General features: G+C 38.4%; 1 protein-coding gene across 6 annotated transcripts in view; it reads right to left on the reverse strand.

The window, feature by feature from the left end:
• IL1RAP (interleukin 1 receptor accessory protein) overlaps positions 1–17,427 on the reverse strand; it is a 133,209-nt gene that overhangs the window by 45,613 nt on the left and 70,169 nt on the right. For all 6 annotated transcript variants that reach the window (XR_013994505.1, XR_013994506.1, XM_081067230.1 and 3 more), the window contains one exon: positions 1,485–1,770. Coding sequence is in view for 4 of the 6 variants with exons in the window: in XM_081067230.1 (XP_080923356.1) it covers positions 1,485–1,770 (286 nt within the window). In the remaining 2 variants the exon portion in view is untranslated. The remainder of the gene's footprint in view (positions 1–1,484; positions 1,771–17,427) is intronic.

Consider the following 17,427-nt stretch of genomic DNA (forward strand, 5'->3'; position numbering starts at 1 on the left):
AAAGAAAAATAAGGTCATATAGGTAGGCCCTAATCCAATACTACTGATGTTCTTATAAAAAGAGGAGGTTAGGACACAGAAGACAGAGAGGAGACGATGTGAAGACATGGAGAGAATACGGCCATCTGTAAACCAAGAAGAGATTAATTAAACCAACCCTGCTGGCACCTTGATCTAGCCTCCAGAATTCTAGCCTCCAGAATTGTGAGAAAACAAAATTTTGTTGTTTAAGCCACCCAGTCTGTGGTATTTTGTTATGGCAGCCCTAGAAAAGCAATGCATTTATTAAATAGCAGGAAACTATGTAAAAAACAAACAAACAAAAAATCATACAAAAAACACACACAAAAACAAAGTCTATAATACAGTTGGGAAATTAAAAAACAAAGGAAAGTCTGGAATCTAAAAAGGAACCTTGGGAGAAAAAATAAAAAAAAAATTCAGAGTGAAAACAACATTAATTGGTAGTAAAAGAAAAATAGATATATTGTGGAATCAAATGCAAAATCTACATGAACTTTCATGAAAAAAAGTGGATTTGAAAGATTTTGCAGTAATAGGGTGCTTTGAATTATATTCTTAGATCCCCCAGGATATTTTATCTACTGTGTTTCCCCAAAATAAGACCTAGCCTGACCATCAGCTCTAGTGCATCTTTTGGAGCAAAAATTAATATAAGACCGGGTATTATAATATATTAGACCCAGTCTTATATTAAAATAAGACCCGGTATTATATTATATGATATTATATGGTATTATATTATATGATATATATTATATGCTATTATATGCTATTATATGGTATTATATGGTATTATATGATATTATATGATATTATATGATAGCCGGTCTTATGTTATATTAAAATAAGACTAGGTCTTATATTAGTTTTTGCTCCAAAAGATGCATTAGAGCTGATGGTCCAGCTAGGTCTTATTATTTTCGGGGAAACACGGTATTTGCTTCTTAGGGGAATTTTGGAAAAAAAGTTTGGTAAAAAAGGTTGAAAAACATTGTTCTAAGTACGTTTGAAGCCTCCCAAATATTCTTTCTCCTATAACAGGCACCTCGCGGTTTTATTCTGTGCCAAGCACTTTGCAATATAAGACTAACAGATAGGAATGGGTTCTACTTCCTGCTCTGCTTATTGTCTAGGGAACGGTATGCCTCCAGATGGGGCAGAAGTGTAGGCAGGTTCCATTGTCAGGGAAAGGGGCCAAACAAACAGGGCTCTATCTTTGGACAACCTTGATTTATGTCAGGGTTTGAAAAGGAACCACCTGTGGAGAATGTTCTTAGGACCACAATCATTTTCTCCTCACCCCTTTTCCAATCAAACTCAGTTAAGCCACTGAGATGAAGTGCATGTAGCTCTTTCTAGAGGCTTCTTTCCCCTCCCCAGTTTCATAGCACATACATCATCTGGATAAAAGCCCAGGAACTAAAGGGAAAAGAGAGAGTTGCCACCAAAAGCCAGGCTACCTTAACATGCAGGTATAGTTGCCAGTGTCATTAAGGAGGGTGGGCCGGAACCAGAGCACATCTTTCTCCTTACTAATGCGGTTCTCAGGGAGGCGGAAGTTAATTGGTTCCTCAAGGTCCCGGTCCTGCCTAATCCAATACCAGATCAGAGTAAGGCCAGCGGAATGGGCTGTACTGTAGTTATATTTCAAGAAGTGTTCAAAGAGTGGGCACTTGATGCGAGCTGGCTCATCTTCAAACACTTGGATCTGCCTCATGGTATCTAGTCCCCAGTCATCGCAGCGTTCTGGAACAATTAAAAAGGGGGAAAAAAAGGCATATGAGTCACTTCATGTTAAAGGCCTCCAGGGAACACACTTTCTCTGCATGATACCGATCTTTCCCACCCTTCTGGGGTCATCTTCAATAGCTTTTCTTTACTATTTGCATTGAATAGGGACCTGTGGTGTGAAGAAATGACTTCTCATTCTTTACCATTTTCTGACTATCTCTTGAATAACAATGTGATTTGACAGCTTGATCCTGTTGACCCCTACAAGGTGTGGGGGAGGATCTCACCTGAAAAAGATGTCAGATGCTCTTTGAGTCCTCTGGGGACAGAGGAAGTTCTAAGGAGAAAACTGTAACTGCAAAGACAACCCTCCAGAACTCCTCAGGGCTCCTGATTTGGGCACCAGATCTGAGCTGTCCAACAGCAATATGATTTGAGCCACATATGTAATTTTATATGTCTTAGTCACCACACTAAAAAAAGTATTATGAAGCAAATACAATTAATTTGCATATTTAGTTAAACTTGATACATCCGGATACATCCCAAATATATTAACAAGCTATTTTGCGTTACATTCTTGTTTGGTACTAAGTCTTCAAAACTCAGTGTGTTTTATACTGACAGCACATCTCAATTGGGGCTAGTGGTGTGTCTACTAGATACCACATTAGACAGTAGAAGTATAGCTCTGGAGAAGTCAAGAGGGTTCAGCGATACTCATTGGGGAACACAGGTGTGATAGCTTCAATGACTCAGAGTCAAATACAATTTATAGTGACTTCTATAATTTATTTTTTATAATGAAAAGTAATCACTATCTATATAGGAAAAAATGATAATAAATATACATATTTTAAGAATGACATGTGAATGGGAGATGCTAGATGTCACCATAAGGAGGTCAGTGGTAATGGAGTACTGTAAGGACAAAAACAATCAGCTTACAATAGTTTTCTTTTTTACTTTGTAACCTAACATATATACATACATACATACATACATACATATGCATATGTTTGTGTGTGTATATTACATATCTTTTTAATTATGTAATAGTCCCTATATTTCAGCTTGAAACCGGAGGGCAACCGAGTCTGGGGCTTGTGCTGCATGCGCAGCTCAGCCAATAGACCAACACACGAGTTGGACTATAGGAAAAGCATTTATTGTCAGAGCACCAGTGATCTGAGAAGACAGTAGGTTAACACCTTCAACAATTGCCTTAACATTCTCAGAACAGCTTAGGGTACTTAAGGGAAAATCTGGGCATTGCTCTAGAGGCTACGTGACAGTTCTGGGGGGATCTGCATGGAGCCTTCCCTCCAGGGACAATGATGGGAGTAGCAGCATGGAAAGAATGCTAGACCATAGAGATTGTGATCAATAAGCCTAAGAGTATTAATCATAAATTTAAGGGTAATTTTCTAAACAGGGAACTGGGACAGGGGACATTCCGAGCTCAAGCCACAGGGGGATGATCTATTGGTAAGCTACAGGTAGGTCAAGGAAAGGTGAGGCTGGGAACGTTGTGAGGCTTCTCCTACAGGGGTCTCAACCAGGACCTGCTGCAAGCTGACATTTAAAACTTTTCACCCTCAGTATATCAGTTGGGAAGGATATACTTCATGTCATATTGTAAATAATAACATTTTAACATAAAATGGTTATACCACTCATTCAAGTATATCCAATGGACTAGTGATTTTCCATACACCAATATCCACCTAAAAATATGTAAACAAGCATTCTTTTAACCATTGATAATTCTATACTGTTCTTTTTTCTCCTTGAACTTGTATTAATTTCACTATCTCCAGACATAATTTTACTTTAATGAAATATCTTTTTGTTTTATAGTGTTTTTTTTTTAATTTTCATCACTTTATTTTTCGTGCAGAATATAATACTAAGTGTTGAAAAATGTTTTCTTCTGAAATAAATTTTATTATGATTATAGTATACACAATTTAAATAATATATATTTTCAACATATAAAATGTAAAATTATATTGGAAATTATCTCTTGATAATAATCTGGATGAGATATTTTTTCTTATTTATTTATTTATTCACTTTTTTTTTATTAGTTTCCGGTGCACAAAACAATGTAATAGTTAGACATTTATCATTTATATCCCTCACACTGTGTCAACTCCCCTCCCCCTATCCACTATCTGGATGGGATATTTTTGAATGAGAAGGGTTGGGCATTAGTTCAAAATTTTTATTTATATGCAAGCACTAAGGAAATTTGTTCACAGCCAAGAAAAAAAGGAGTTTAATTCTGTCAAGGTTATTCAATTTTTTAAAATTCCTTTGGAGGTATTTGTACCATTTATATTTTTAACATCAAAAATTATTTTAATGACCTCTCACTGACATCTCTGGAAGACAGAGTTTGCAAAAGCAGACCTAATTCTCACTCCTCCATTATATCCACATTCTTTGCAATTTAATGCTATGAATCTTCTAATGAAGAAGAAGGGTCTGTTATCCCACACGTTGGATTTGAGCTGTCCTTGTGACTTACTTTGACCAACAAATTGCATCAAAAAGTGCTTACCTGTCAATTCCAAGCCCAGGACCTGCAAGCTTTTGCTTTTTCCCTTATAATTCTGTTAACACCATGAGAACAAGCCCAATGTAATGAACTGAATGTTTGTGTGTCCCCAAAATTCATATGTTGAAACCCTAATGTGATGGTTTTGGGAGGTCAGGCATTTGGGAAGTAATTAGGTCATGAAGGTGGAGACCCTATGATAGGATTGCAGTCCTTAGATAAAGAGATCTCTCTGTCTCTCTCTCTCTCTCTTTCTCAATCTCTCTCTGTCTCTGTCTCTGTGTCTCTGTCTCTGTCTCTCTCTCTCTCTCTCCCCCCTATGTAAGGACTCAGCAATAAGGCAGCCCTCTGTAAACTAGAAAAAGGGCTCTCACCAGATACCTAATCAGCTAACACCTTGATCTTGGACATCTCTCCTCAACTGTTTGTTGTTTAGTCCACCTAATCTATGGTATTCTGTCGCAGCAGCCAGAACTGACTAAGATACCCAGGAAAGCTTGCTAGTAAATAAGAGACCGCATGGAGTAGAGCTGAGACACCCCAGCTGGCAGCAAGCTCACTTCCACAAGCACTGCTATCTGAAAGGAAGGAAAGAAGGAAAAATCCACTATGTAACACAATTGGCAAAGCTATTCTCAGTGTCAAACCATCCTAACCATATCTACTTTCTGTTAGAAAACAGTATCCATTTCATTGTAATCCCAAAAATTGTATTCATATACAATGCCATGACAGTCATTCACTTCTGAATTATAAAATCTAGCTTAAAAGCGAGAGAGAGAGAGACAAACAATTAGACAGCTGATGGAGTCTGAAACTTCACCATATTAAGTTTGTTGTCTGGATTGAAATAAGATCATAATGCCTTTTGTATTTCATAAAAAAATATATATTTATTCTGTTTCTAAAGGCATCGCTCTCAAGAGTTCTTCAAATTTGGATGATGGTAGAGGCAAGACTATTAAATGAAAATTATCATCCTTCCTGCAACCCTACTCTGCAATATGTCTCAACTCAGATCACCCCAACTTGGGCCAGTAGACTAAAGTTCTAATGTTAAGACTCACTCTGGTAAATAGGAGAGAAAAAAGAAGCCCTTCTGGAAGTGAATGGTATTTTGATTAAAGGAGACTGTCTGACACTAATATTACAAACTGTAATTTTGTTTGGCCTTGGAGGTCTTTATAGCAGTGGACAATGATTAATAGTAAGATAGATGATAAGTGAAAGATATCTATATCTATATCTATATATCTATAGATATCTATATTTATAGATATCTATATATAGATATCTATATGTATAATGACTATCTTGGTACTAAAATACACACACACACATATATATGTGTGTGTGTGTATATATATATATATATACATATATATATATATATATTTTTTTTTTTTGTAAAGTAGGAGAATGCTGATTGTAAAATGGGACATGGGAAAGGAGTGTTAATATGACGTCTCAACCACAAGCATGTACTCAAATGGACCAATTTAGGAAGAAGTATGAAATGGAATTTTGGTGCTCACTAGGGCAGACTGTAGCAGAGGCTGGCTATATGTTCCCTAATCCTGTTGTCTCTTCCTTGGCCTATAGGAAATCTACACTTAGTAATTGGGTTAAAGTCATGTGATTTGGTTCTGGCCAATGGATGTAATCAGAAAGGCTGTACAACCTCTAACTCCGAGCAAAATCTTTAGTGCTTTCTTTTTTCCTTACATGGACACCTTGAGGGCCAGACATTTTTGAAAAGGGTACCATCCAAAGATGGACGGAGCCTGGCTCCCTGCCATAGCTCAGAGCAGAGATTCTCAGGAACGCCATCTCAGACTCAAGGGGTTGTAAATGAGCAAAAAATAAACCTCTGTTGTGTTAAGCCACTGTGATTTGGGGGATATTTGTTATAGAAACCAGTATTGCCTATCTTGACTAATAAAAGAACACAGAACTTTTTTTTCATAAAATAACTTAATAAATCAAGAGCAGACACTTTAAAAAAATAGCATTTGTTAAAGGCCCTTGCATACTAAAATTTAAGAACAGATCAATAACCAAGATTTTTGATTGCTGCCACAGGTTTAATACCTTTTCAACCAAACTAAATACAATATAGTTTAAAGGGGAAAAGAAATTACTATACCTGTTATCTATCTCCCTTACAGAATGTTTCATGAGACAAATTAATTTATCTGTAAAATGAATCAGACTCCTTTACAATAGGGACTGAAGCACACATATTAGTATTCATAAACATTAGCAAAAATGGTATTATTATTGAGATTATTTTCTTCAGGGTGTTTGCCCATTTGAAATTAGGTCTGTGAGTTTTCAAGTTTCCCTAGCTAGCCACCGGACCGTATTTTGTCAGTGCTTTTTAAATTATTCAATGAACAAATAAAAATAAAATCTATGGCAACAGGCTGGAGTGTCATGTAATACCAAATTAATTATATGATTCATTGCAGGCACAGGCCGAGAAAAAGATTGGAGAAAGGCTGTTATGCAAATACATTTGTCTCTAATAACAGCAAAGAAGTAATGGATTATTGGCACAGTGAATTACTTTTTTGTTTAATATGTCCCTTCTTATCTAGTTTACTGCCCTCTCTAAATCGTCCCCTCAACATGGGGGAACCACAAAGTCATCATTCCCTCAGCCAAAGGATTTCTTAAGGCTGAGGCTGGGTGGCACAGAGGACTAATGGAAATGTGCAAAGCCTTGCGAAGCCAAGTCACTGGAAAATCCAACCCACGCTCCTGACAGCAATTAGCATTTATAAAACAGGGTATACATTTTAACTAATTAATCTCACAACACTCTCTTGCGCTTTCATGCCCATTCCCACATTACATGCCAGGAAACAGAGACAGAGAGATTAATTGACTTACTTGTGCCTGAGTGGTAGCACAAATAAAAGCTGCCTGAACATAAATCTGGGATGCTTGTCCCACATCTATGCTCACACATTCAAAGCAAGCTATTTCTCACAGAAAAGCTATTCATATATTTGTATTTATTAAATATTTACCGAGAACCTGCTGTGAGCAGAGCACTATGCTATGTGCTGGGGCAGAGAGATATGTAGATATAAAAACTCAGGAAGCTCAGGTATAAAAACAAAAAGAGGAAATGGTTTAAATAATGGGGAGACCCAATGTGGAATTAATTTCTATATGTGATTATTCGCCCTGTGCTACTTACTTGCCGTATCATCTTGGACAGAATGCTTTCCACTCTCAGACTCAATGTCTGCATATAAGCCTAGGATATAAAGTACCATAGAAACCGTGAAGTTCTATGCATGTATTAGTTACATGCATATCTTATCATGCTGTATGAGAATTAAAGGGTCTGGCACATGAAAGGAACTCAGTACATTTTAGGTGAATCTGCATAAATCTCAATGGGTCCTTGCCCATAACGAAGTTAACAACCTTGGAAAGACAGAGACAAATTAACTAAGTAAAAACTGTCTCATCAGCACATTCTAGTAGTCCTATCTAAGCCTGAGGACAGATACTAAATCTAATGGAAGGGCTTGTGTTACATCCATCCTGGTGGTTTTGATTAATTTTGTTTTTCCAGTGTCACACACGGCTCCTCAGGAAATATTATCATGGGGCTGTGCACATTCTCTCCAGAGAGAATCCATGATGTGAGCAAACTGGTTAGGCTGGCTAGCAACTTTGAGTGAATAGCATGAAGACAAAGAGTAAATCAACAGGTGAAGGGATAGTTTCTGAGGCAAAATATAAGAGTGCCAGACACTAAAGCATTAGCAGGAGCCCTAAAAGAAGAGCACAGAACATTGGGATTAGAGGTAACAGACATGATTCAAACCGTTGACACCCACTGGCTTTATTAATTCATTTTAAAACTATGTACTGAGCAGCCTGTCGGGTGTCAAGTCCGAAAGTAGGTGCTCAGGACGCATTTGTGAAGAAAACACAGGCCTCCTGGAGCTCACCTTCTAATACAGGGAGACTGACAATAAACAGTCAACAAGCTAAATAAGAAAAGTATAGAGCCTGTTGGAAGATTATTAGTCAATGGGACAAAGAAAAACACAGAACCTGTTAAGAGGGATCAAGAATGAGAGAATGGGGGAGAAGGGAGAGTCAGGAGTATGCAATTTTAAAGAAGGTATTTAGGGTAAGTCCCTCAACCATTATAAACCTCAGTTTCCACATTTAAAAAAAAATGAAGCTTGTAATAATAGTATAGAGCAGTTATAAAAACTGAATATAAAATACCATAGAAACTGTGAAGTTCTATTTACATATTAGTTACAATTAATCTGTGAACTTCTATTTTCTATGTGACACTTGAAAAACTATTTCCTCTCCCCAGGTCTATGGCAGATACTGCTAGACATGTCCCATTTACCATATCCCCATACCCCTCCTCTTACAGAGTATGGGAAGTTTTAGCAGGGCCCGTAGCCATTCAGAATAAAGACTACATTTCCCAGCTTTCCTCTCATTTGTATGTGGTCAGGTGACTAAGTTCTGGTCAACTGAGTATGTTTGAAATGGTCATGTGACAGATTCCAGGAACTTTCCAGGAGACACTGGCATGTTCCTATGTTTTCTATGCTCTTGCTGCTACCCCATATCTTCCATCTTGCTACTGAGAACATGCATATGACAATTGGAGTTACATCATGGACCATAAGAATAAAGACCAAACCCTAAAAATGGTGCAATGTGAAAGTGAAAGGAAGTGGGAGCTTGAATAATATATGGAGCTAAGTCACCAGTCCTGACTTTCCTACCTCTAGATTTTATGAGATAAAAAATATTTATATCTTTACTAGTCAATGTCTGATCTACGGCCCATTATCATCAGCAGCATCCCTTGGGCGCTTGTCAGAACTGCAGATTTTCAGGCCTCACCCTGACTTCCTGAATAAGAATTTCACAAGATCCCCAGGTGATTCCTATGCACATTTATATTAGAGAAATACTAGTTTAAACCTCTGCTGTTTTGAGTCTTCTTATTCATAGTTGATCATCATCCTATCTGATAACATGTCTTATTTCATCTAAGTGGGTTGTTGAATTATTTCTGAGGTTTTTACCCATCCCATGAGTGTATATCTCTTTGATTAATATTTACGTTTAAAAACATACTGTTTTTGCTTCTTCAGTTTTTTCTTCTTAAAGGATCTGGATATTTTTCTAGCATTGTCTTACTGACACACCACCAGTTTTCAAAAGCATCTACAAACTACTTTTCCCAGAGTATGATTTAAGTGGGAAATTATTAAAACTTGGATTTTTTTATTTATAAGAAAGCTACTTCAACAAAGGTTTAGAAACTCGTGCCGAAATTTGACAGTTGTGAACTAAGCCATGAAAAGGAGAGAGAGAAGTTCGGGTGGGGGGGGGAAGCTGGTGTGGTATCCCTCAGACACCCTCATGTTGCCGGTACTGTTCAACAATACTGAGCTCCTAACTCGGCAGATGGCTTTCCTGGACCAGATCATTAGACATACCTTACTCCCACCAAAAAAGGGAGTTTTCTTGATTCAATAATTTGAAGAAAATATAAAATAGCCCTGAGTGCTTGATAGGATTGCCAGATAAGGAAAGAATGCCAAAGTCAGAAAGCCTGTTGGGAGAGGGGCGGAATCCACAAGCTATAGCTTCAGTTTTGCAGGGGTTGTTAGAGTTTGTTCCTAGAACAAGTTTCATTCCCAACAGCGTTCTACTCCTCCCTCAACACTGGGCAAATATCTTTATACCACCCGACAGACTGCCATTTTATATCAATTGGAAGTGGTAGGTAGGCATGGCGAGTTAACAAAAGAAATAAAAATGTGAAAGCAAAGAAAATAAAAAGGAAGAGGTGAAAAAGGAAAATAAATCCTTATGGATGAAAACAACCAAACCTATGAAGTTTAAATTCAGAACATATACCATAGTAGGTGATATTTAAAGTTACAAAATCCAATTATCTAAAGGATGGATTGTGTTGGGGTCTTTCAGACTCTAATTATTATCACAGGACCAGCACTCTAGGATCTCTGAACAGTTTGGGTTTCATTCAACACCTGCAATGTGGAGGCTCCTGTCTTAGTTTGTAGACATGAGTGTCTCTTTCTAAAAAGTATCACTTGTGGCAGAGGATTTGAGGAAAAACCCTGGGTTTTCTAGAGAATTGTAGTTCCCAGGTCTAGAGGGGTTGCTGAAGGACTTCAGCCTCTTTCTTAGGTGCCATCAAGTTATTTCACAATTGGTTTTTGGCGTTCCAACAAAAAGACCCGTAAATCATCATGTGTTAATGTCCAAGGAGGGTCCAGCAGCCACCCTTCCTGCTGCTGTGCATAATAAGGAAGAACATGGAATAGCATCATCTAATAGCTACCTATAAAAGGCTCTGATTCTTTCACCATAGTGGCAGCAGGGCTTAGCAGGCTAAAGAATGGATTCTGGGTGTGCTGCCTCTGTACCACGGTTCCATTATTTTTTTTTTAAAGAAAATCACTGTAATGAGCATTCTCATGTGGCTGAAGGGAATGACTTTTCTTTGCAGGGCTGTTGTGACAATAAATAAACTGGCTTATGTCAAGTAAGTAGCACAGTATACTGGGAAACTCTCTACAGTCATTAGCTGGTTTTAGGTTGTTTTTTGTTTTTTTTCCCCTTAGCAATCTTTTCTAATCCATGATCAAGATGTAAAGACCCCAATTGCTATTCTCATAATAACCAAGAAGCCTTTGCTCTTTTTACTCTCATGATTACATAATATTTATTTAGGTTCCTATGAGTGCTAGGGGCTATAAACAACATGCAGAAAAAAAAGAAAAAAAACCTGTACTCTGCCTTTGAAACAGATTATCAGCATTGCAAGTAAAGATATTTCGCACGTTGTCATACAATCCCAGAACATATGGGTCTTAGATCTGGCTGTAGTCTCCAGTTCCAGTAGGATAGCTGGTAATATCCTTGTTCCACATATGAGGGGAATGAAACTAAGAAAGGATAAAAGGAAGGTCTGAGAGATGGGCCAACAATGTATGATGGGAGGTGGGAGGGGGGCGGGCAAAGAAGCAAACCAAGTCTCTGATATCCTGAAATCCCTTTCCTTAATGAGTATACAGTAGCTAGTCTCTGGAGTCTGACAATCCCAGTTCAAATCCTTATTCTGACACTTCTTAGCCATGTGAGTATGTGCAAGTAAATTAAATATTCTGTCTGTCAAAAAAGGCTGGTTTGAAGGTTAAATAAGACGACGCTTGTAGTGCTTATCAGAGAGCTGTTTAGTAGTTCTCACTATTATTAATATTACATTCCTTTCTTTCTTTATTCTAAACTAAGTAAGGCCAATTTCAAACTAAATATGGTCCAACAAGGGTTGATAACATTTAACCTATGGGTGCTCACTTCAAACAAAGTGTCTGAGGGTGCTAGACAACAAGGGAGTTTTCCTTTTTTTTTTTTTTTTTTAACAAGGGAGTTTTTAAAACATTTAGAATAACTCTCTCATTTTACAAAAATGAGGTAACTAAGCCCAGAGAGCTAATGTAATGAATAACACAGAGCTCACAAGGGGCAAGAATATAAGCACTTCTTTTCAATCCAAATGTCATCCCAGTAAAACATATATTCCAAATACATATCTGCACAAACATCCCCATTGGGTATTGGGAATGTAAATACTGCAATACTATATTCCCCTTTAAAACGGGGGTTAGATATAGGCCAAAAAAACAAAACAAAACAAAAAACAAACAAACCCAGAGAGGAAGATTAGAACAGACAGCACTGATACATTGATAGTAGAGCACAGAAGACAACTTTGCATGCATTCTATGTGATCAAACCACACAATTATTCTTCTCTGTCATTTTACAGGTGAAGAAGCTGACATATGGGTCTTGTCCCTGAGGCTGGCAGCAAGGTGGTAGAAATGCTGCTGATAGATGTGGCATTTGGAAAGAAGGATCCCATACCTTAATTTCCTCATATGTAATAGTACATAAAGCAAAATACACAGCTAATAAAAGTATCTGTATCTCAGAACTATCGACAGGGATAAAAACAATTACACATGAAAATACCACATGCTCAGATGCAAGTAAGAACTTAATATATTTTAGCTACAATTATTATGCTGATTTTTAGAAAGAAAGTAGGGAAAGTAAGTTACTGGGTGCATTTGTTTTTGAGTTTTTATTGCATTTTACCAGAGCCAGGGACAGAAAATCCAAAATTAAGATTTGAGTCCTAAAATGTAGAAAGCAGGCTAAGCATGCTTTTATTAATCAGCAAAGATAGCTCAAGCAATCATTTTTCCACACAACAGCATGATGGACATTTAAAGACCTCCAGGTACTCAATGGGTCTCTATACCCTCCACCACCACAACTTATGTCCTAATTGGAGGGTGAAGGAGGCTAATTCAGTGGAAGCACATCAGAGGCTTTCAATTTTCAGTTAGGAGCTATATGATTCCCCCAGCTCAAAATGTTCAGCCATATTCTATGCACAACTACAAAGGAAAGGAAAGACTGCCTTGTGATCCTTGCCAGTAACCTCCCCAGTAATTCTCAGGAAATTGCCTAGAGTAAAAGGGGGCTTGAGATCTTCATTACCTGACAGAGGAAGAGATGCGGGCTACATTCCTGCCATTGCATTTAAGAGAGGCATCACCTGTGAAATGCCAGTGCAGTCTCATTCAATTTTAATAATGTGTCAAGCATGTAGATTTTTCTTGAAGGCTAGTAGTGACAAGCAGAAAACAACAAAAAAATCAGAGAAAATTGGATGAAGCAAGCATCAAAAGCTGAGAGCATGAGGAATGGGCTTTAGGGAGATGTCTGGCAGTGAATGATGATGGGGTGATAGGAAGAATTCACGAGGTAGGGCTTTGGATGGGTGGTGTTTTCAGTGTTCCCTCATTAAGAGAACAGTGTCAGATCCAAAGGGTAGAGCAGGGTCCAAGTTTCTGAATATTTCAGGCACCTATAACAACAACTGTGCATGAAAAACACTACATGTTGGAGCTGCAAGGGGCCTTACAAATCATCCAACTCCATGACACATTATATGGATTAGGCTCTAAGACCAGAGGGGTGAAGGAATGCCTGAGCGAAAGACAGGGATAGTAGCAGAGGCAAGAAGAAGCCTTCCAGCTTCTCGGTTATTTGCTCTGTATCACACATGACTTGGGCCTTTAAAACAAACTACAAAAGAGGGTTGACACCACACTTACATCAGGCTTTGGTTTTCTCTTCTCCTGGTATGTCAGAGGTTGAGTTTTTATACCTACATTAACATTCAGCTTTTTAACTCACTATAGTCGTCAAGTTGAGGAAAATTGCCTCCTCTATATTAATTGTTGAAGAGAAAGCAGAAACTACAAACCAGTTTTTCTGAACTCCAGAGCTCCAAAACAGAAGAAGGAGCTTTTCATATATGAAGCAAAAGCAGACACTAAAGAAATCAAATGTAGAATCTCTTATACTCTTATATAATATCGCTGTTACCGTCAGCCCTTTTTTTACTGGTACACATATTCCCTCTCCATTCACACTTGCCATGGGGCTATACACCAATGTTCTGCCACAGAAAAAAAAAAGGAAAAATAATTAGCACAATGTAGAAAATAGAAAATAAAAGAAATAGGTGCTAGATCAGGAGAAGGGTCCGCAGGCATGCCCAGGAAAAGGGGGGCTTTTAGGAGCTTGCCAGTACAACTATAACTGTCCAGGTAGATATCTCTTGGTGTGTGTGTGTGTGTGTGTGTGTGTATGTGTGTGTGTGTGTGTGTGTGCCAAGCACACTAACTCTGTCTACTTTCAGCATCCCAATGCTATGGTTCTCTGCCTTGTAGGGAAATTGATAATGAAGGTGGTTGATTAGAAACACAGCTTTTTATGTCTATAGTCTTTGAGGAAAAAATATGCCCCAATTCATCACTTAGAAATCATTGCCTTCTCCCCCTGACCACAAACCACCAAAGATTACAAAACCATAACTGTTGAGATAATCTGCAATAATGTACATTTCACATGACAGTTTCAGGCACATTATGTTCTTGGATCACAGAGGTAGGGGTGTTGCCCCATTTTGGGCTTTGGAAACAGAGGCTCAGCAAGTGACTTGAAAAGCTCATGGTGCTATTAGGCAACAGGGCCTTTGTGATTCCCAAACCAGCCCCCTCTCCACTGATTCTCTCAGGCTCTCTGGTATCATACTCAGTCCTTTCTGGTTTGGAGACTTTATGTATAATGCAGTCCCTTCTCTCAAAGAGTCCACTCACATTGATTCTTTATGTTAACAAACACATCAAACTATGTTCTTTCTTTCTGTTTTATAGCAAACTAGTTATTGAAACTTTCTTGAATATATGAATTCATTTCCAGACAGATAGCTTTAAGCTTTCTTGCCACTAAATATAGTTCCTGAGGTATGCCTTCTAGTATTCTCTGTGGAGAGTAACAACACAGGGTCGGAAGCTCTGATTTCTTGTCCTAACTCTGCCAGTGTGATCACCATTATTACTACTATGACTACCACCACCACCACCACCACCTAATATTGAATGCTCTTCATATGCCAGGCATTGTTTTACTTTATTGTCTTCTTGAATTCTCAGAAGAACTCTTTCAGGTGGTTTTATCATTGGCCTCATTTAACAAATGAGGAGCATGAGCCATAGATAAGTTAAAGAGTATCTGCACGGTTAAACAGCATTAAATTAATTGAACAAGGAGGCCATTAGCCTGAGGTGGATCTAATAATTAAGCAGCCTACCTAAGCACACACAAACCTAAGCCCCTAATGCTTCAAGGTCAAGAAATGGAAACCTAATGAAATCATTACAAACACCACCTAGTCTTTCTCAACTAATGCAACCATTTAAGCTATCTATCTCCAATCAAATAATTTCCTTGCTTTGCTTCCCTCTTTTCTCTATAAAAGTCTTGTCCTTAACTCCTATTGGTGGAGCACTCCAAACCACATCCAGTTTGGTGCTACCCAATTCAAATAGATTTTTGCTAAAATAAATGAAAAAAATGTAACGTGCCTCAGTTTATCTTTTAACAACAAATGACAGAGAAGGATTCTAACACAGATCTGTCTCATTCCAGAGTCTAAAAGTTAACAATGACTGTGGCCAAGTAACTTCCTTTTTCTTGGGTTCAGTTTTCTATAAGAAGATAAAACCAGATGATCTCTAACCCTTTCCATCTCTATAATATATAGGTTTAGAATCAGTGCTAACTTCAAGAGCATTTGTTTTTTTTCAGCTTGAATCTTAAAATGTAAAAGCAAGCCAGTTTTTCCGGAAAAACAGTGGGCAGTGGTTTGGGTCGGCGCTAGTTAATAGAAAATGGAACAAACTGAGTGAGTCTCTTTAATGAGGATCCGTGATTAGAAGTTCCCAGCATCAGAAGGCACATGTCACAGCTAAGAGTCAGTGTGGCAGAACACATCTGTCTGAATTAGAGAGTGTCATTATGTAGACCTGATTCCAGTGGAGACTCCAAAGCTATCTTCATGCTCAACTTTCCCCATAACACCCACTTTTAAAAAGCAGAGGAGTCAGAAATGGCAGCTTGTCCTCAAAGGCAGATCCCTCAGGCTTTAGCTGCCTCTGTCTTACTAAGTATAGTCAGGCATGACTCAGCTCCTCCATCAACTGTCTGGGAAGGAGAATATTTCATGCTGGTAGAAAATTACCTTAAGAAGAAAAGTGGAAGGAATTAAAGGTAGACAATTAGAGCTGGGTTACTTACTCAAAATCAAATCACCCTTTCCCTGTCCTAGACAGAAGAGAATATTATCCCAGCCAATAGGTAAACAAGACCGTTCTAAACAAAGTATTTTAGAACACATCAGATCACCCTGTCACCACCAGCTACAACTATCAGCCGCTCAGACACCTCTTCTGTCTGGGTCACAAAGAAAGGTGAACTGTGGGTTATGGCATGTCCTTCAATCAATAAACCTCCAGCGAGAACTACTACATGCAACAGTTTATAACGGGCTCCAGTGTGGGGATAAAGATACAAGGAAGGCAGGGTCTCTGCTCTCAAATACCTCACTATCTAGAGAGGGTAGACAGACAGGAAAATAATCACAATGCAAAGCAAAGTTAAGTAAATGCTAAAAAGTAAAAGCCTGTGACAAAGAGCAGAGGAGCTCTTAATTCTGCCAGGGGTATGTATGTATGTGTGTGTGGGAGGATGTTCAATGAAGCCTTCAGAGCAGAGATGGTATCTAATTTAAGACTGACAAATGAATAGATTGTGTACTGACAGATACAAGGGAAAGAATCCAGGCTGATGGAACACTGGAACTAAAGGCAAAGAGATGAGGGAAACATGACCAGTCCATCAATCAGTTGAGGCTGGATTACTGGGTGTGGGATGCTTTGTAGAGCATGAGAATGGGGGACTAGGTTTATACAGGAAAAGAAATTCATACTTTATCTTGGTAGCAACTGAGAGTCACTGATGGTACTTGAAGAATGAAATGATGCAGAGCAGTGACAACTATGGCGGAAGACCCCACTGGGAAATGTGACTGCTCTGAGGCTGTCTAATGGGTCTCACACACACACCTCCAACTTCACACTGTCAACAATGCCTTTTGTTTTTTTTTTGATCCATTTGTCAACTCTGCTTTTACTTATATAAACCCCAATTACAGCAACCTGAGACGGGGCTGGGGGGAGAGGCCATGAAGCTTATGGCTTCTGAGGTGGCCCTTTTGTTCTAGTTGTTGGAGTGCAGGACTGTGGTTTATCAAGATGAGAAAGACACTGCCCAGTGCCTGTGCTTTCTCCTTCCCTCAACCCCCATCACCATGCCTGATAATACACAGGGTCGTAGAGTGGGAAGCCACTTTATTCCAGTTTCTGGAACCTAATTATCTAGATCTTTATTGATTCTCTCTTGTGAAGGCTGCCCTCAAAGTATTTTAATAACCAGAAGCCTCAATGAATAAGAGAGATTTGGGGTGGAGTAATGGAATTTTTTTAGCATTTTAATTGTAGTGGTCGTTACATGGCTGGCCTGCAGTTGCCAACATTCATAGACTTCATATAAAAAAATGAATTTCACTACATGTAAATAAAAGAGTGGATA

The sequence above is a fragment of the Rhinolophus hipposideros genome, assembly GCF_964194185.1.
Source record: "Rhinolophus hipposideros genome assembly, chromosome: 2".
NCBI classification, from domain to species: domain Eukaryota; kingdom Metazoa; phylum Chordata; class Mammalia; order Chiroptera; family Rhinolophidae; genus Rhinolophus; species Rhinolophus hipposideros.